The 21,588-nt window shown below is 36.8% G+C and overlaps 1 protein-coding gene across 3 annotated transcripts in view; it reads right to left on the bottom strand.

Moving 5' to 3' along the window:
• LOC148939147 (patched domain-containing protein 3-like) overlaps positions 1–19,533 on the bottom strand; it is a 260,903-nt gene extending 241,370 nt beyond the window's left edge. For all 3 annotated transcript variants that reach the window (XM_089106538.1, XM_089106540.1, XM_089106539.1), the window contains exons 1-2: positions 19,414–19,533; positions 6,624–6,870 (exon numbers count right to left, since the gene is read on the bottom strand). In XM_089106538.1, coding sequence (XP_088962664.1) covers positions 6,624–6,870; positions 19,414–19,496 — 330 coding nt within the window. In that variant the 5' untranslated portion in view covers positions 19,497–19,533. The remainder of the gene's footprint in view (positions 1–6,623; positions 6,871–19,413) is intronic.
• Positions 19,534–21,588: the final 2,055 nt, after the last annotated feature.

Raw genomic sequence — 21,588 nt, 5'->3', positions numbered from 1 at the left:
GATGTATGCAAATTCCTTTTCTTACATCTCCGACGTTTTATTAGACATTCCAAACGTTTGATATGCTAGCTTACTCTAAAAATAATGAACACATAACAATGTAATGCATAGTATATTTTTAATGAAATAATGCTATGTAGAATATTAATACAAAAATATATTATGATAAATTATTAATATCAATGATTAAATTTGGACAATTTGAATCTGTTCCATAAAATAGTTCACCATGTTCTCTCGTGGTATTATAGCTATTGTTTTTTCTTAGTTTGTAATCAGTAGAATAATCATTATTGCATTTTGCGTCATACACAATTTTTACTGGTGTCTCATCAACAGTCTCAATATGCTTTTCGTACTTGGTATTATTTGATTCATTAACTGTTTGATCAATGGCAGTAACGTTTGCTGGTGCTTTGTTTTTCATCGATTCATCTTTATATTCCATAGTGTTATTTTCTGACAATGCCCTTTTTATTTTTCTGGCAATTTAGCTGTCTATTATCACATTATTTTTATACAGGTAACACTTTCGGCACGTACACAAAATATGGTTTACGATATTAGTAGAGGAGTAGGCCTTTCTTTTATTGATCTTCCGTTGAATGCTAATACCCGAAAGGTGACGATTGGATGTATCAGTAGGTAATGTGTTACCTGCAAGAGTAGCAAGGAGTTGTCCTCTATCATCAACGATTATTTTTATGTTGGCATTTTCTTTGAGTGCAATCATTTCTGGAGATCTCAATCTCGCATAACCACCAACATAAGAGTTGAATTTTTTCGGTATTCCAAACAAATTTAATTCCTTACTGTCATGACAATGCATGCATACATTTCGTATAGTGCTACCCCTTGTACTTGTTTCATAGTTTAAATGCTTCTCCTTGTCGGCATTCAATGCTACAATAACCTTGTTATGTGAACATACTTTATTAAAATGCTCCATCTTCACTTTTTTTTTAAAGATATGACTTATGTTTTTATCGTTCCACTGCGTAAGAAATACTGATTTAATACGTGCAATAGACTAGGTAGTGTTGATAACCAGACTTAGAATACCACTGGGAAAGCCACATCGTGTCTCTGACCAATCATAGAGTACAATTGTTAGAGCCGTAAGCATATTTTGTCATTTTAAGATACGTACAAAAAAAATAATAAAAAAATAAAGTTGAATAATTTCGAAGTTTAAAAAGTAAAAAATTTGTTTTTATGAAAAAAATATTGAATTAGAACTATCAGTCCTCATCATTATGAGTATCCAAAACTGGACTTAAGTTTCACATTTGAACCAGAGAATTGTATTTTTCATAATTTTTTTAGAAAAAACTAGAGTTTACGGTCAAAAAACCCTTATTATCTCAAATTATACAGAAATATTTTATTTTTCGATCCATAACTGGACTTAAGTTTCACATTTGAACCAGAGAATTGTATTTTCCATAATTTTCTTACAAAAAAAAACTAGAGTTTACGGTCAAAACCCCTATTAACTCAGATTTTACAGAAATATTTTATTCTTCGGTTCATAGCTGGACTTAAGTTTCACATTTGAATCAGAGAATTTTATTTTCCATAATTTTCTTACACAAAACTAGAGTTTACGGTCAAAAACCCTTATTAGCTTAGATTTTATAGAAATAGTTTATTTTTTGATCCATAACTGGGCTTAAGTTTCACCTATGAGTAAACGAAATGTATTTTCCATGATTTTCTTACACAAAACTAGAGTTTGCGGTCAAAAACCCTTATTAGCTCAGATTTTAAGGAAATAGTTTATTTTTATAGGTTTCAGACAACACATACCTACGAAAGACTAAGAAACCTAGCTCAGAAAAGCCCGAAATAGCAAACTACTCATCCCAAACTATTGGTTTCAGACAACAAACACCTATGAGAGACTAAGAATCCTAGCTCTGAAAATTCCAAATAGCAAACTACACATCCCAAATCATAATTTTCTGACAACACACCTATGAAAGGCTAAGAAATCTAGCTCAGAAAAGTCAAAAATAGCAACCTCCACATCCAACATCATAGGTTTCATACAACACACCTATGAAAGTCTATGAAATCAAGCTCCGAAATGTAAAAAATAGCAATACACTCATCCCCAATCATTAGTTTCAGACAACACACACAAACGAAATACTAAGAAACCTTAGCTCAGAAAAGCCTGAAATAGCAATTTACATATCCCAAATCATAAGTTTCAGACAACACACACCTACGAAATAGTAGGAAACCTAGCTCATAAAAGCCTGAAATAGCAAACTACTCATCCCAAACTATTGGTTTCAGACAACAAACACCTATGAGAGACTAAGAATCCTAGCTCTGAAAAGTCCAAATAGCAATCTACACATCCCAAATCATAATTTTCTGACAACACACGCCTATGAAAGGCTAAGAAATCCAGCTCAGAAAATTCAAAAATAGCAAACCACCCATCCCAAGTCATAGGTTTCAGACAACACACACCTATGAAAGGCTAAGAAATCTAGCCCAGAAAAGTCAAAAATAGCAAACCACCCATCCTAAATCATAGGTTTCAGACCACACACACCTATGAAAGGCTAAGAAATCTAGCTCAGAAAAACCCCACATAGCAAACTACTCACCCCAAACTATAGGTTTCAGACAACAAACACCTATGAGAGACTAAGAATCCTAGCTCTGAAAAGTCCAAATAGCAAACTACACATCCCAAATCATAATTTTCTGACAACACACACCTATGAAAGGCTAAGAAATCTAGCTCAGAAAAGGCAAAAATAGCAAACCACCCATCCTAAATCATAGGTTTCAGACAACACACACCTATGAAAGGCTAAGAAATCCAGCTCAGAAAAGTCAAAAATAGCAACCCACCCATCCCAAATCATAGGTTTCAGACAACACACACCAACGAAAGACTAAGAAATCTAGCTAATAAAAGCCTGAAATAGCAAACTACTCACCCCAAACTATAGGTTTCAGACAACAAACACCTATGAGAGACTAAGAATCCTAGCTCTGAAAAGTCCAAATATCAAACTACACATCCCAAATCATAATTTTCTGACAACACACACATATGAAAGGCTAAGAAATCTAGCTCAGAAAAGTCAAAAATAGCAAACCACCCATCCTAAATCATAGGTTTCAGACAATACACACCTATGAAAGGCTAAGGCATCCAGCTCAGAAAAGTCAAAAATAGCAACCCACCCATCCCAAATCATAGGTTTCAGACAACACACACCAACGAAACACTAAGAAATCTAGCTCAGAAAAGCCCGAAATAGAAATTTACATATCCCAAATCATAAGTTTCAGACAACACACACCTATGAAAGGCTAAGAAATCCAGCTCAGAAAAGTCAAAAATAGCAACCCACCCATCCCAAATCATAGATTTCAGACAGCACACACTAACGAAAGACTAAGAAATCTAGCTGAGAAAGGCCCGAAATAGTAATTTACACACCCCAAATCATAAGTTTCAGACAACACACACCTACGAAATACTAAGAAACCTTAGCTCGTGTTTAATCACTTTATAGCTTGCCAGCTTTTTTGCAATGTGCACGTGGAAGGAACATGCATATTCTTGTAGGCGTGAATGTACATTTCTTGTGCAATTCATATCAATAACAAAAAACCAGTCTGATTATCTTATATCAATAACAAAAAACCAGTTTGATTATCTTATACAACCTTGACTATAGTTTCAAAACATGCTTGGCCACTTTGTAGGTAAAGGATTGGTCGCTTTTTACAATGCGCACGTCAAACGACACTGCATGTTCTTGTGCAATTCCTTGTGCAATTGATATCAATAGCAAAAAAAAAACAGTCTAATTCTCTTATACAACCTTGACTATTGTTTCAAAACGTGCTTGGGCACTTTATAGCTTGCCAACTTTTTTACAATGTGCACGTGAAAAGGTGTAGAGCTTCTATAGAAATGTTTTCCTATAGCTTCTATAGAATAGCATGGTAATTCCAATAGCTTCTATAGAAGTATAACTTACTACTCTACTCTTATGGTGGAACATTAATGGCTAGTTTGTGAACAAAATTCCGAACTTAGATATTGTTTGTAAACAAAATGAAATTGTCTGTTTACAAGAACATTTCTTCACAAACCGCAGTAAAAGCATTCATAGTTTTTAATAGTGTAATATTGGTTCATTCAGTCTCAATGAAGCAGTCAAGTAGAAAAGGGCGACCCGCCGGTGGTATTGCCATTTTCGTTCGTTCGACTCTGAGACCCAGTGTATTTGAAGTCAATGATAATTTTCTAGCTATTCGTGTTGAGGGCTGTGTTTTTATTAATGTATATTTGCCTACAAATTACCATGATGAGCGTTCGGAGCGTGCTTTTACTTATTTTAGTGATGAACTCGGCCAGTGTATTAACCGTATAAGATCCTTAAGCCTTCAATGCGTATTAGTTGGTGACTTCAAGTGCGATTTGAATGAACCGCTCTTATCTACGTCTTTACGTTCTATGTTGTTGCTTAGTATTTTTGGAGACCGGTTTGAACTCAAGTGCAAAGATTTAAATTTTACACACGTACACACCTCAATGTCTACATCAGATCTCGATCAGGTCGTTGCGTCCACAAATCTCAGGATTTCGCCTGTCAAGGTTGTGCTTGATTTTCAGCTATCTGATCACTTACCAATACAGTTCTCAGCCAAGATTCCTTGCCACAGCTCAGATATACAAACGCAAACAACTTCAAAAACACCTCCTAGGTCTTGCCGTGATTGGCGAAAAATTACCCGTGTTTTATTTCATGAAGAAGCCGCCAAAGTCCTTAGTAAGATCTGTACTTTCCACCTTGTCTCTAGATTAACTTCTCTTTCAAAGGAGGAAACACAACTCTCAGTCGATATTTATTGCGCAGAAATTGACCTTGCCCTTCGCTGCGCTGAAAAAGCTGCCGTCCCTCTAAGTAGACCCCGTCATCCTACCCTTCCTGGCTGGTGTGAAAATCTAGATTTAGTGGATACCAATTCTAAGTCTAAATTTTTGCTTCAACTTTGGGTTTCTTGTGGACGTTTGGAAGTAGTCAATTCAATCCGCCTGCTCACAAAAAGAAAAATTCGCGAAGGAGGAAAAAGCTCACAGAGAAAAGATTATTGATATTGAATATACAAGGGCCAACACTAATCCTTCTCTCCTTTGGCGTTTTCTGTCCTCTAAAAGAGATGAGTCTTTGTCCGCATCTACTATCCCTGATTTGGAATGGTACGCGTACTATGGGTCAGAATTTTTGCCTCCTGACCCAGCCCTCAACGAAAGATACGAAGCTGAGTTGGACGACTTCTTAGATAGTTGTCCTCAGGGTGATTATATTGTAACAGAGGGAGCTGTATGCATGGCCATCTCTCGCCTAAAACCTAAACAATCTTTCGGGATTGATGAGATCAGCGCACTCCATCTAGAAAGTGGTGAGTCCGCTCTCATTAGTCACGTAACTCCTGATGCAGATTATTCTCATTCAGGGTATTGTCCCAACCACTTTCTCAATTGGAGATCTTGCGCCAATTCCTAAAAAAGGGAAAACTACCATGCAATGCTCCTCTTTCCGTCCAATCAAGATTGCTACTTCTCTTTGCAAGTTATTTGAACTTTTATTCGTAGATGAGTTTGAAAAACTGTGTTGCAATCTACCAAGACAGTTCGGTTTCCAACGCGGTATTGGTTGTGCTGAAACGCTCCATGTCGTTGCATATGCACTCCTGGATGCACACAAATCAGGAGAAAGCCTAGCGATCGGTGGCTTAGACCTGCAGAGAGCGTTTGATTCATTGATTCCTGCGCTTATGTTGCTAAACTCAGCTAAAAGAGGAGTGAACTCAAATATCATTCGGGCTTTCCGTGATCTTTACTCTCGCCTTCGCGTGCGACTCAAGCTCCCTCCCGATAAAGGCCTTCCGCCAGCCCCACGGTCAGCTTTGATACCAGTCCGTAAAGGTGCCCTATTTATATCAAAGCCATAACCAGAAGCAGACTTATCTCATTCAAAACACAAGTTAGACTCTCTTTGCTAAGGGCTAAACGTACAAATATATACGATTCTTTTCTACGGGTTTGAATATTAAATGTACGCGGATGTAACAGCTACCTACGGAATCATTTTAATTCTGTGACAAAATACATTAAATTTGGTACTTGTCAATTAGCTGGTACACACGCAAGAAAGATGCTAAAGGAAAGAAGTCAAACGAGTATCAGTCAATAGAGAATTGGATCGCAAAGCATGGCTTGCCATTGGGTTTAGAATATTTAAACTTTTTTTGAGGGGGGGGGGGGGTAGGGAAAAAAGGTACCTAGGTTAGGTTAGGTTACGCCTTTATATATATGCTATGCTTTACCCCCACCCCCCTAATGTGCAAATGTATAGCCCAAATTTGTTTCTAAACTATTATATTTTCATCATGTTTTATTTCATTAGCATTATCCAAACTTGACTTCTGGCGTGTGTACCAGCTAATTGACAAGTAACTTAAATTTATGTGTCACCAACACGTATACAGTTAGGCCATCTGATACTACATTTAAATCCGGGAGAGACTTTACACTGTCCTTAGTACTTTAATTCAAAAATTAGACATTAAGTTACCCATTTTAGTCCATGCGGAGTAAGTATATTTTCCGAACGGAAAATAGCCATTTGGATCCTCATATCCGTGGGAAAGTTGTCTTTGAGCCAGTCGGTGTTTTGTACAAACCCCGAATTCTGGGGTATCCATAGCTTAGTTGGGCTATTTTCTTGTCGAAAATAAACTAAACCTGCACTTGAGATGCCAACAATAGCCAGACATCCAATAATAAAATATGAAGGGTTTAAAGTTATGCAAATACCCCATCTAGAAAAAGAAAGAAAAATTATTAAGAACAGTCTTTTTTACGAGAGGGCGTAGAGGAATCAATTGGGAGGGTGACAGCGGAGCATTGAAAAAAAATCAAAAATGCACCCCCACTCCTTAAATTTTGAAAAACATCTTTTTGTTTCTTCATAAGAAACTGAAAAAAATCTCCTTCGCCAGGGGTGGTAATTGTGAATTGACACCCCCGAGAGTAGGCATGGTTTGCGGGGATTAAAATTGCACGTTCTGCTTTAGCCCTTGAAAACTTTACACCATGTATTACAAACAAAAATGAGAGTGGGACAAGAGTAAGGTTGGGTTAGCATTTTTTTTTCTGCTTTAAAATTATTTATGTAATGGTATTTTCACACTACCCAGTAAAATCTTTCCCACTAGCATACAGGAAAGGATTTACCAATAGGCCTGCTAGGCCCGAGCCTAGGGGCACAATTAGTCATTACAGTGACGTTTTTATAACAAAAACTGGACTGATGTAATTTATCGTCAAAGTGCAAAGACATTAGCTTTTGAGCCACCAAGCAGCTCAGAAATACCTCGCATATTCGCATATGGGTAGGATAGACAAAACTTCTAGAGCTGGTGATTAAAAAAAATAACATAAAAATGTTGAAATAGATAATAAATAAATTATCGCATATATTAGACTACTAGAAGTATCACTGGAGGCCGATCAATTACATCTCTGCTACCTGCATAGAAGCTTCGCTCAGTCGTTACTCACTATAAGCGTCCGTTCAGATATGAATAATTGCAAGATAGACGTACATCGAGGATCTAATCATCACATTCATCACCTGATCCAGACATTATCGTGACAGTAAGAATACATCGCAGTCTTCACGAGGACCCGCGTTCGCAGGTCTTGTGGGCATGGATATAGTTGTGCTCGGAGTTAGTTAAGGCATTCAAAAATATCAAAATTTCTTCAATAAACAATGATCATAATTTGTTGGGATATTCTCAACAAAGGATCGGACAAGACTGAAGATGGCGTCATCACCAGATTTCTAACTTTTGGCAGTGGCGTCGTTTGGGGGTGGCAAGGGGGGCAGTTGCACCCCCCCCCCCAATAAATAGGAAAAAAGCTATTATATAGCCCATGCCCCTTGACTCTCTGGATGTGGAACTTTTTGGCCCCCTCAATAAAAATGCTGGAGCTACGCCCCTGACTGTTGGTGCTAACAGCTGAAATTCATATTCTGGGACTGCCAAAAAAAAATGATTTGTTGTCATTCTGTTTAGTCAATTTCTCTTTTGAGCAGTTCTATTTCTTCAGTGTTTTACTCAGATTCTTCTCCTTTCTCAGACACGATGAAAAACCTACACTGCATAATTCTAACCTTGTTTGAGGTCCGTTCAAGATATGACTTCATTACTTCTATTCCAAGCTCTATGCAGTTTAGAAAAGATCAAACAACTTCAGATGTTGCTATGTCTTCCATCATGAGGTTATGTATCTCTGGTCTACATGTCGAAAGTCAGTTTCTAGAGGACTCTTTCAAATCCACGACAGCGCTTTTTCCCTTCAGTGCTGACAAATGCAAAGGTATCTTTTTGGTGTTTTAAGATCTCATCACATTTATGCAGGTTCAGCTTCAGAGACCTAGTTCAGGCAGAAAGAAACAGAAGGATAGTTGGATACTGATTCGTCGCTATGCTTTTAATTTCAGGGAAACCTCTGTCTCTGAGGTATCCCTTGTCCTTCAAGATCACACTTCAGGTCTTATCTTGGGCCACCTTGTATGAAGTCAGTGTTATTGGAACCAGCAACGGAGAAACAAATAACTAAAATTGTTATGGGATTGAAAAATTCTTCGTCGGCTGACCGAAACTTATTAACCTCTCCTTTCAGCATGGTATTTTCCCGAGTAGTCTCAAGCGTAATCAAGTCATCATATTATATAAGGGGAAGGGGACACGAAATTATCCAGCCAACTATCGGCCAATTTCTTTGTTATCTGTGTTTAGCAAAATATTTGAGAAGGCGATGCTTTCTCGTCTTAATAATTTTCTTACTTTTAAAGATTTTTTTCACAATTTTCAATTTGGATTTCGAGCAAATCATTCAACTGAGCAAGCTTGTACAGTTTTACTGAATTATCTTCAATCTGCCCTAGACTCCCTTTTGATTCCTGCTGCTTTGTTTCTGGATGTTCATAAAGCCTTTGATTCTTTGACCCACAATGTTTTTCTATTTAAACTTTCTCATTTTGGCGTAAGAGGTAGTGCGTTTTATTGGTTCAAGTCTTTCATGTCTGGTAGAATAATTTCAGTTGATCCGCTATTTCGCTCACCATCAAGTGATGACCAGGGGGTGCCTCAAGGGTCACTTTCAGGGCCGGTGCTGTTTTTAATTTATGTAAATGACCTAATTTTTGCAGTAAGAAATAAGAATCATCTTTATTGTTGTCATCTATGTTGTCCAACATGTTCTGTACACATAACCATAGTTTGCATACCTGGGATTCTCTTGTTACTTTTGCCAATGATACCACCCTTGCTACTTCTGGGAGAACAGAGGATGAGGTTCGTACAAAGTTAGTGGACCTCTTCCAGAGTGTTTCAATTTGGTTTGATGCTAACTCTCTTGCATTAAATGTTTCTAAAAATAGTTTTTTAGTTTTTTCTCGTATATCTCAGGCTTGTCCTCAATTATCTGAAATTCATATATACAAAGGCTTTATTAGACCAAAAGATGGCCATGTCCGTTTCCTAGGTATCCTCCTAGATTAAAATTTATCTTTTATACACCATATTGATTTTATTAAAGCGAAGGTATGCAGAAACCTCGGTGTTCTAAGAAAACAAAAAAATATTTTTCCAGGATCAATTCTAAGAATCCTATTTCATAGCTTAATTCATTCTTATGTTTCCTATTGTTCAGTCATATGGATGTCCACTTTCCCTTCTTTTCTCAAACCGCTTACGAATACTTACGATAAAGCTATAAATCTTATCTAGTGTAAAGTATTTAACATCAATTCGAGAAGCTTGTCCGGGTATCTCGTTTCTTAGTTATTTAGGCATTTATATGTCAACGAGAACAGTCCAGGGGGCTCTTGGGACTAAAGCTAGTCGTGGGAAAGGGACCGTTCCCAGGCATGGTTGAACAACCAATAGCTGGAACTTCCGTTCCAGGAAAGTTATATTCTTGGCTCATTTCTAAAGGCAGTCCATCTTTCGCCTCCGTCGTAGCTAGTTGTTCTTGTGCTACCTTATTTTCTCTATGTGTATTCTCACGTTATTTAATAAAGACCATGTACCAACGTTTATCGTCTATCTTTGGAATTTACGTAAACCATTACATCTGCCAATATAAAAGGCATACAAATAAAGAACTTAAATAGAGGTTTACACTAGGATGTAAACCGTTCGGCAACTAAACCGTTACTTCATAGTAAAAACTTTATATTCTTTCCTGTGCGTCTTTCGCTTTTCTTCAGCTCCATGGTGATATTCCTAGGTCCCTTAGATTTACATCTTCTTCTCTATCTGATCGGTCAAATTATCAGCTTTGTGGTTCTCTAAATATCCAAATTCCGCATACACCAACAATAAGATCCAATTTTAATCCTTTTGTTGAGTGTCATTTGACCTTCAAAAGACTAGTAATTTTTTTTTTTTTTATATGATTAATTTTCCCTACTTTTGCCTGAATAATTTTTTTTATTTTCCTAAATAAACTTTACTTTATAATTTTTATTTATTTATATTTTCTTTTCTTCTCCTTTTTGCTCTTCTTCCTGTGACTGTGAGTATTAAGTGGTTTTTTTTTGTTCCTTATACAAAGCCTTATCGTGGCTTACTTTTTTGTTTTGAATGGTTGGCAATAGTTTTTCATTTAATTGTTTTTCGTTTCTGTTATTCTTTTCTTTTTTTTTCTGTATAATCTGATTGTGATCAGTGGATTGTAGAAGGGTATGAAGATCACCTTTTTGATTTGAGAATAATATGCAGAGAAATGAATTATGTTATGCCCGAGATAGAGTTGCAGGAAAAGATACAGAGGAATATGAAAAAGTTCGTGATACCTTAGATGTGAAGGAAGTTTTATCTTGTGAGCAAGAACTAGCGACAGTAATGAAAGGATTGAAAAATAATAAGGGTCTAGGTGCTGATTGTGTGGTAAATGAATTTCTTAAATATGGTGGCTCTGAGGACTGAAGATTGAAGTTACTGAAGATTATGAATATGATTTTTGAATAAGGAGAAGTGCGTAACGATTTTAGGAAAACCTTAATTAAGCCACTTTATAAGAAAGGTTATAAAAGTGTGGTAATTATCGATGCATTAGTCTGGTCTCTGTAGGTAGTAAATTACTAAGTAATATGATACTTTTTATCATATTAAAAAAACGACGTTAAAAAATGACTATCGTATCGACATTTTGACTGACGAATTCAGACGATTCGAACTGGATTTATTAGAAGTTTCAGAAACTCATATCCCAGGGGTAGGAAGTATGAAATTAGGTGATATAGAATTTGTTTACTCAGGCAGGAAGGATTGGGTACATAGACAGGGAGTAGGGCTAATGATGAATAAAGAAGCTATTAAGTCTTGTTTAGGCTAGGAAGGTATTAATAATAGAATACTAATTGCTCATTTTATGACAAAAAAGTTCAGAGTATCAGTTATAGTAGTATATGCCCCTATAGAGCCAACTGACGGAGATACTAGCAACAGGGTTGCATTTTACTTACAGTTACAGGATCAAATTGACAGGGTCTCAAGTGGAAATACGATGTTTTAACTGGGAGATTTTAACGTCCTTGCTATTAGAAATAGGGATGAATGATACCCTAGCATAGGTAAATCTTGTGTAGGGAAAGAAAACAGTAATGGATAAAGAAGTTTCCAATTTCTTTGGCATAGAAATCTAGATATGACTAAAATGGTGTTTGGTCATAAAATGGCTCAATTGTATTAGATACAATTACAAAGAGGAAGGGTAACTACCTCCCGGGAAGTTACGATGTTGGTAGACTCCAGGATAAGAATTTGAGAGAAACTTCCAGGAACGGTTGAATACTAAACTTAAGAGTTTAAATTTTGATAATGTGGAAGATGGTTGGAATAATTTTAGAAAAATAATTTGTGAAGTTGCTGAAGGTGTCTTAGGGAAGAAAGCTAGAACTGCAGCTAAGAATATTAGTGAAAAAGCTTTATGTTTGATTGAAAGGAGAAAAGACTTTTACAAGAATTATCTGAGTGACAGATCATATGAAAATAAAAGGAATGTAAAGAAATTAAAGAAAGCATTAAAATATGAATTAAGGAGTTGTGAAGTAAAGGCCATGAATAAAATTGCCAAAGATCTGTAAGATGCAGCTAGACAGCATAATAGTAAAATATTGTACTGGCATGTTAATAAATTGAGAGGGAGTAATCAATTCGGACTTTACCCAGTTACACATAGGAACGGGGCCACAATTAGCGATAAGGAACGAATTAAAGAGAGATTGGCTGAACATTTTGAGAATTTGCTTAACCAAGATAGAGTTGAAGGAGGAGATATAGAGGAAAATGAAAAAGTTTGTGATACGTTGGATGTGAAGGAAGATTTGTTTTGTGAGGAAGAACTAGCGACAGTACTAAAAGGATTAAAAAATAATAAGGCTCCAGGTGCTGATAAGGTGGTTAATGAGTTTCTTAAATATGATGGCTCTGAGGTTAGAAATAAGTTACTGAAGATTATGAATATGATTTTTCAAAAAGGGGAAGTACCTAACGATTTTAGGAAAACCTTAATTAAACCACTTTATATGAAAGGTGATAAAAGTGAGTTTGGTAATTATTGAGGGATTAGTCTGGTCTCTGTAGGTAGTAAATTACTTGGCAATATGATACTTTTTAGACTGAGAGATGCTGTAGGCAAAGCTTTAAGAGAAGAACAGTACGGTTTTTGAAAAGATAGAGGATGTGTCGACCCAATTTTCACTCTTAGGTTAATAATTGAGAAGTGCCTGATTTTTCAAACACCTTTGGTCCTCAGTTTTATAGATTATGAGCAAGCGTTCGGTTCTGTTGATAGAAGAGCTTTTGCAAATGATCCTTGTATGATATACCGGACAAATACATTAAAGTGATTGGTGCAATGTACGAGAATAACACTGCTGTGATTAAGGTTGGAAGTGAGGTTTGCAGCTGATTTTGTTTTGAATCAGGAATTAATCAGGGCTGTGTTCTACACTCCCTTATATGTGTTATTTTGATTTACTTTATCTTAAGGACCAGAGAAAAGACAACGGGTGACCACGGAATTAAATGGGGAAAAAAAAAGTCTCCTGGACTTAGATTATGCTGATGATTTAAGCATCCTATATGAAAGTGTGAGCAAAATGAATTAAGTTTTAGAGGCTTCGCGAGTTCTGGGTGCTAGAATAGGTTTGAAAATTAATGTTAAAAAGACTAAGTAACTAAGGCTAGGAATAAGTGAAGATGAAAAGGTGAAGTTGGGTAATGAAAAGATTGATCAGGTGGACAGCTTCACTTACCTTGGTAGTATTATTAGTAAAGACGGTTGGAGCAGTGAAGATGTCAAAAGTAGAATAGCCAAGGCTCAGGGTGTCTTTTCACAGTTAAAAAAAGTTTGGAAGAATAGGAAGATAAGTGTGCAAACCAGGATTACAATATTTGAAGCTACAGTGAAGACAGTGGTCAAATAAGGCTTTAAATCATGGGCACTCCGAAAAGCGGATGAAGATTTTCCTAGATCTTTTCCAGAGAAATTGCCTAAGGATTATTATGGATATCCGGCTGAATGACCATACGTCAAACAATAGGCTATACGAAAAATGTGGTTCAATACCGCTCTCTAGGACTATAATGAAAGAAAGATTGATGTTGATAGGAACTTTGTGCGGATGAAGGTTGAAAGATTGCCGAAGATTCTTCTTTTCGGCCAACCGTCTAGGGCTAAACGGAAAGCAGGTCATCCTCGTCTGGGGTGGGAACGTCATAAAGACAGATTTAAAGGATATGGGAACTTCATGGGCGGGCGTCAAAAGAGAGGCTTTGAATAGATTTGGATGGAGGAGGCGCGTGAGTAGCTGGGTTGGCCTCAGGCGGCTTGGTGCTGCGGTGAATTGTTAGTAGTGTTAGTAGTAGTAGTAGTGTTTTGATGGACTTTGTATTAAGGAGCACGGGAAAGGCAATGGGAGACCATGGGATCAAATGGAGAGGAAAAAGTCTCCTGGACTTAAACTATGCTGACGATGTAAGCATCCTAGAGGAAAGTATTAGCAAACTGAATAAACTTTTAGAGGTTTTGCGAGTTCAGGGTTCTAGACTAAATTTGAAAATTAACGTTAAGAAGATTAAGTTACTAAGGCTAGGAATAAGTGAAGATGAAAGGTGACGTTGGGTAATGAAAAGAATGATTAGGTGGGCAGCTTCACTTACCTTGGTAGTATTATTAGTAAAGATGATGGGAGCAGTGAAGATGTTAAAAGTAGAATAGCCAAGACTCAGGGTGTGTTTTCACAGTTAAAAAAAGTTTGGAATAATAGGAAGATAAATCTGCAAACCAAGATTAGAATATAAAGAAGCTACTGTGATGACAGTGGTCAAATATGGCTCTGAAGCATGGACGCTCCGAAAAGCGGATGAAGATTTGCTAGATGTTTTCCAGAGAAATTGCTTAAGGATTGTTCTGGGTACCCGGCTGACTGACCGTATTTCAAACAATAGACTATACGAAAAATGTGGTTCAATACCGCTCTCTAGGGCTATAATGAAAGAAAGGTTGAGGTGCCCAGGGCACGTTGTACGCTCTCTAGGGCTAAAATGAAAGAAAGGTTGAGGTGGCCAGGGCACGTTGTACTGATGAAGAATGACAGACTACCGAAGATTGTTCTTTTCGGCCAACCGTCTACGGCTAAACGGAAAGCAGGTCGTCCTCGTCTGGGGTGGGAGGAAATCATAAAGAAAGGTTTGAAGGAAATGGGAACTTCGTGGGCGGGTGTAAAGAGGGAGGCTTTGAATAGGTTAGAATGGAGGAGGAACGTGCGTATCTGTGTTGGCTTCAGGCGGCTTGATGCTGCGGTGAGTTGTTAGTAGCAGTAATAGTTATTGATGTTTGATTTGTTTTTTTGTACTGTTTTTTTTTCTTCTTTTCTTTTATCTCAGTAAGTAATTGGCTATTGTTCTCTGAGTTTGTGATCCGTATATACTCCCCTAATTACAGGCCAAGGAGCCATTGGGGGGACCAGACAGACATCCGAAATCTTAACATCTCAATCCAGGCTCATTGGCAGGATATATTGGCAGCAAAAAACCTAGGGAAAGATTTTCTGCTCCTTCTTGATGCCCTGGGTGCCTCTGGAGGCATAGCTGGATCTAAGGCAAGGTCTTATAACGAAATTACCGTTTCAGAACCGTGTAAAAGTTTTGATCACTTCTCTTTGAAGTCTTATGGTTGCGTTGGCCTAGTCGGCATTGTTCAAGGTAAGTTGACCATTTATTCTGTTTGGCTGAAAGTTACAACTGCGTCTTGTGATCTCCTGTTGCAAAGTAGACTGAAATCATATGTATTCAAGGTATTCGGTGTATTCATGGTATTCAAGTGTAAGTTCTATCTGCTGCTCTTTAAGCGCATAATAATCTCCAGTTTCCAGATACTGATTTCCAGTTCGCACACGTTCAGTGTATGTGCACAAAAGTTCATTGAATTCCACCAGAAGAGGAGAAATCGCTTCAAGTGCATTTCCAAGCTCACAAGCACGTTCGCAGTCGTCATCGCTTGTTGGGCTTCAGAATGGCTAAAGAGCTTCAGCTAGTGTTTCAAGTCTCTTGGGTAAAGTTTTCTCTATGATGCTTCTGGCGTCTTCTAGACAAGTTTTAAATGCCTCCTACCAAAGAACGCCATTCTTTTATTCACTTAAAAGAGTGTATTAAGTGACAGATGCATTACCTTACAAGAAAATACTTTGCTCACGGTCACTTTTCGAAGAATTCCTGCAGCAACAATAATTTCCTGAAGCCAGCGCCTTCAAGTAGTCCATGAGACTGCTGAATCCCCAAAGCAGAAGGACTACATTAAAGACCTTGCTAACGGTTCCTTTTCGAAGAATTCCTACTATGACAATAATTTCCTGAAGCCAGCGCCTTCAAGTAGTCCATGAGACTGCTGAATCCACAAAGCAGAAGGACTACATTAAAGACCTTGCTAACGGTTCCTTTTCGAAGAATTCCTACTATGATAATAATTTCCTGAAGCCAGCGCCTTTAAGTAGTCCAAGAGATTGTGGAATCCACAGAGCAGAAGGACTACATTAGAGAATGTCTCTGGATGACATCTTCCAAGGCCATCCAGATACATAACACTGCTAAAAAGTTCATTATAAAAGAAAAAAAAAACAAATTCAAGAAACAAACACGCCAGAAAACATCGCCTTTATGAAGCAATGCCACGTGTATTTTTTCTTGAAGAGATTAAGGTTCTGCAGAAAAAAAAAGAAAAGAAAAAACACTTGCCAAAAAAACAATCTATCATTTGGCGAGATAAAATTTGCACGTTAGCTGAGGATAACTCAAGAAGTTCAAGAGTTTGTAGAGCTCACCAAAACAAGGACCACATCTGCGAATTTCTCTAGGTGATATCTGTCAAGGCCACCCCAAGACATAACAATGCTAAAAAGTTCATTATAAAGAAAAAATACTGGAGACAACCACTCCAGAAAACGCGCATCTATGAAGCAATGACATTTGTTGTTTTATAATTTTTTTCTGGTAGAGATTAGGAGTTGGAAAAAAAGAAAACCACTCGCAACCTTTTGTTTGACGAGAAAAATTTTGCATGTAAACTTAGGATATTACCCAAAAAATGGCGAACACTGGGAAAATTTCTAGATTTTCTGTCCTTTTTTTTGTTTTTTATTTGTGAATAGGCCTGCTCTTATTGTGTAAGAAAATTAATGCTTGATTCATATCAACTATTTGCACAGAGAATAGGGGTTCAGAAAGAAAACCAATATACAAAATTTGCTCGGTTTGAGGAAGGTAAAGAACAATTTAACATTAGATACAATAACAAAGAGCTCGGTTTGAGGAGGGTGAAGAACAATTTAATATTAGATACAATTAATAAGAGCTCGGTTTAAGAAGGGTAAAGAATAGTTTAATATAGATACAATAACGGAGCTCGGTTTGAGGAGGGTAAAGAACAATTTAATATTAGCTATAATAACAAAGAGCTCGGTTTCCAGGAGGGTAAAGAACAATTTAATACTTGATACAATAAAAAAGAGCTCGGTTTGAGGAGGGTAAAGAACAATTTAACATTAGATACAAGAACAAAGAGCTCGGTTTGAGGAGGGTAAAGAACAATTTAATATTTGATACAATAACAAAGAGCTCGGTTTGAGGAGGGTGAAGAACAATTTAATATTAAATACAATTACAAAGAGCTCGGTTTGAGGAGGGTAAAGAACAATTTAAAATTAGATACAACAACATTGAGCTCGGTTTGAGGAGAGTTAAGAACAATTTAATATTAGATACAACATCAAAGAGCTCATTTTGAGGAGGGTAAATAAATAAAAAAAAAATTCTACATATGATGAAAACCGAAAAAGATCAGAAAAAAAACAAAGAAAGCCAATAGACAGAAGTTACTCGGTTTGATGAAGGTAAAGAACAATTTAATATTAGATACAAAAACAAAGAGCTCTGTTTGAGGAGGGTAAATAAAATTCTACGCATGATGAAAATTGAATAAGATAAGAGAAAACAAAGAAAGCCAATAGACGGAAGTTGCTCGGTTTGAGGACGGTTAAGAACAATTTAATATTAGATACAATAACAAAGAGGTCGGTTTGAGGAGGGTAAAGAACAATGTAACATTAGATACAACAGCATAGAGGTCGGTTTGAGGAGGGTAAAGAACAATTTTACATTATATACAATAACAAAGAGGTCTGTTTGAGGAGGGTAAAAAACAATTTTACATTATATACAATAACAAAGAGGTCGGTTTGAGGAGGGTAACGAACAACATTCGATACAACGACATAAAGAGCATTATACTGGAAAAGTAGAATGTTACAGGCAGCTCTCTACTTTGTTTCATATAAAACAAATTCCATTTCACGCTGTTTTTTTATTGCTAGTAAATTAAAAATAAAACACCAGAAGATTACTGAAAGGAACAAATGAATGAGGACTGAGAGTTTAATATATATTGAGTCCTAAAATACCTGCTCAGTATATATCATTCCTACAAGCTACTCTCCAACCCCCGAATGTGCAAATATATAGCCCAAATTATATATTTCCCTTACATTTTTCCGTGGATTACGTAATTCTTTTGTTCAGATAGGCTAGATTTAATAGCGAAGAAGCAAGGTTGACGAAATCAATAAACGGAAAAATTCATGGGAAATATATAATTTGGGCTATATATTTGCACATTGGGGAGGGGACGGTAAAGTAATGTCAAGCACTTTTATAAATTGAAGGTAACATCTTTTGAAAGCACCCACCTATCCGTAAATTAGGGGGGTGGGGGCATGGGCGCCCATAAGCTGAATTCCAGGGGGGGGGCAAACTTTGTCTAATTGGCACTTTTAATGCTATATAATAGAAATCTCAGAACAAAAATATAAAAATAAGGCAGCATCATTCAGCCAGGGGGGGACAAGAGCCCCCCCCTGCCCCCCCATATGGGCGCCCATGGGTGTGGGTAAATTTTATTTCTGATGTAAATGGGAGGTAAGTTTAAAATTTACCCCCACCCCCCTAATGTGCAAATATACATGGGCGCCCATATGGGGGGCAGGGGGGGGCTCTTGCCCCCCCCCCTGGCTGAATGATGCTGCCTTATTTTTATATTTTTGTTCTGAGATTTCTATTATATAGCATTAAAAGTAGCAATTAGACGAAGTTTGCCCCCCCCCTGGAATTCAGCTTATGGGCACCCATGCAAATATATACCCTGAATTGGTATATATATAGGGATGGGGGTAAAATTCATGTCCAACAAAAATGATTATCATATTTGGAAAGAGCATAAAAAAAGGCATCGAGTGGTATGTTTACTATTCGTAAGTCAATAATATGATTTGCTTTGCCAAGAAAATTGCATTTTTCTCCCGAAAACAGCACTTTCTTTTTTTTATTGGCACATTAAGGGGAGTTGGGGGTAAATTATAGAACTAAAGTTTAACTAAATTTTTTCTGCATGTTATGAAGTAAAAAATGTTTTCTTAACATATTTCCTTCTCAATAGCCTTAATTCTAGGATTCTATCGTGCCCCCTCCTCCCTGATGGTCCCAAAATACATCCCACCTAGTTTTTGAAACATAAATTTTTGCCTATACCTCTGATTTCCGTGAATTGACACCACTTAATCCAGGGCCTAAAATATACCCCACGACGGAATAGTAGGCTAGTATTAAGCTGTTCCCAATGGGCTATTTGCCTATTTGGTGTTACCAATTTCATTTTCCTAACCTAACACGTTTCCAAGATAGCAAAAAGTAGCTAAACAAAAATTTTACCCAATTTTTCAGAAAATTTACCTGAAAAAGAACTGTTCAAGTCCTCCAACTATTTTGTTACTAACTTTACTCAACAAAGTATCCTTAGGTTTAGATTCTCCCATTTTTTAGTACTTGTTTACTTAACAGAAGCACAAGTTCAACTGATTTAGAGGAAATTGAATTCCATAGGAATCAATAAATTACTCCTCGCGTATAAACAACAGCATGTGATTGGGATATGACGTAACCATTCTTTGATAGGTGTACTGTATATTAAAAACGGGTTTTTTGTTATAACATTCTTATTTAAATGCACTCGATTAAAACTTAAAGTCTATATTAATTGAAACTTTTAAGTTGAGTTCTTACAGTGGATAATGGCGTGCCTAGGAGGGAGAAGAATAGTGGCAAGGGGAATGGTTGGACTTGTCCATTGGTGCCCCATCCATGGGCGTCCATAAGGGGGGGGGGGGTGCAAAAGGGGGCGCCAGGCTACCTAATTTAAATAACTTTCCACAGAATAATTTTTCAAAGAAAAGTAAAGAGCTCTATTAAGCCAAAAATGGGCAGAAATAAAGTCAAATAACCTTCCTAGCGTAAAACTACCACAAATACCTATCAACAATTAAATGAAACTCAAAACGAACAGAAATTATAATAAATAGCTAAGCCAAACTCAAAACAAGCAAAAATTAACACTGCAAGGACTGACCACCCCTACGCCATCTCAAGATCAGAACACAACTTAGGCTTTACTGAAAAAAAATGACCGTAGACTTTCAGTTTAATTTATCTGTACTGATATTTATTCCTTAAAATAAAAAAAATAGGCAAAAAAGAGTGAGTAAAAAAGTTTTTTACTTATTTAACTAAAAAAAGTGAAAACATTTAAACTTATTTTGTTTTCTGTAAAGCGCAAATTATGTTCCGGTCTTGAGAAGGCATGGGTTTTTTTTTACCCCTACTAATGTTAATTTTTGCTCGTTTCGAGTTTGACTCGGCTATTTATTCTAACTTGTGTTAATTTCGAGTTTTATTTATTTATCAATTGTGATTTGTGGTAGTTTTACGTTTGGATGAATACTTGACTTCATTTCTGCCCATTTTCGGCTTAATGGCGCTCTTTATTTTTCTTTGAAAAGCTTGTTTTGTGGAAAAAGTTTTTTTTAGATGAAGCTCTGTCCGTTTTTTATTGACAAGGTCATTTTCATGAAAAAAAATTATCTTTTCGGTTTTTTTCTATAAGAATCCATAGTTTGGCATAATTATGGGGGTTTGTTATGCCCAATATCCTTTTAAAGTTAAAGAGGAACTGGATAAGACAGGTTTTTCTTTCGCATGGAATGATGGCCTTGGACCAACTAGTCAACAATTACAGTTGGACAAGGAAATCAAGCGGGTGCTGGAGGACCAGACGACACAGAAATGGGGTGAGGAGGTTAAGAATTCGGAAACTTTAAGGTTTCCTTGAATATTTATTCCTTAAATAAGTTTTTATTTTATTTTTATTTTTTTCTTTATTGCTGTGACGAGTGCTGTAATTTGTTAATCTTGTATGTTATTTGTGGACATGGTCACATTTTGGCTTGAAATACACGTTATCTTATCTTATCCCTAAAGACATAGTTGCTGGACCGTTCTAAGATACCTTACATATTGGATGCAGCGACGATCTAATTCCCTTCCGATTCGTTCGAGATTGAAAGATTTGAGAGGAGGAAAAGTGTCCCGGACGGCAGGTTTGCTTGCCCTCTTTGCCAAGAAGAGGAGGAGAATTTGGAGCATTGTCTGAGTCGTTGTCGAGGTCTTTTGGCAGTAAGGGAAAATTTATTTGAGAATGATGGAGTGCTGCTTCCTGATGCCTTGAAAAGTACGTCGTCACAATTTATTTGTCTAGTGGGAAGATATCTTGATGAGTATTTTGCAAAAAGAAGAGAGTAGTTTTTATTTTATTTTTTTCTTTATTATTTTGACGAGTGCTGTAATTTGTTAATCTTGTATGTTATTTGTGGACATGGCCACATTTTGGCTTGAAATACACGTTATCTTATCTTATCCCTAAAGACATAGTTACTGGACCGTTCTACTATGCTAAACAAAATAGTAGTCTCAAAATTTTTAATAGATGTTTTTGGGAAGTTAATCGGCTTGAGAGACGGCCTGATCGCCCTCCTATCTCTTTTTACTCTTAGAAAGGACCCTAGAACTTTTTAT

The sequence above is a fragment of the Artemia sp. Qi Xiang Cuo genome, chromosome 21, assembly GCF_049724085.1.
Source record: "Artemia sp. Qi Xiang Cuo chromosome 21, ASM4972408v1, whole genome shotgun sequence".
Classification (NCBI taxonomy): domain Eukaryota; kingdom Metazoa; phylum Arthropoda; class Branchiopoda; order Anostraca; family Artemiidae; genus Artemia; species Artemia sp. Qi Xiang Cuo.
The sequence above is the reverse complement of the archived record's forward strand: the minus strand, read 5'-3'. Positions and strand labels throughout refer to the sequence as shown.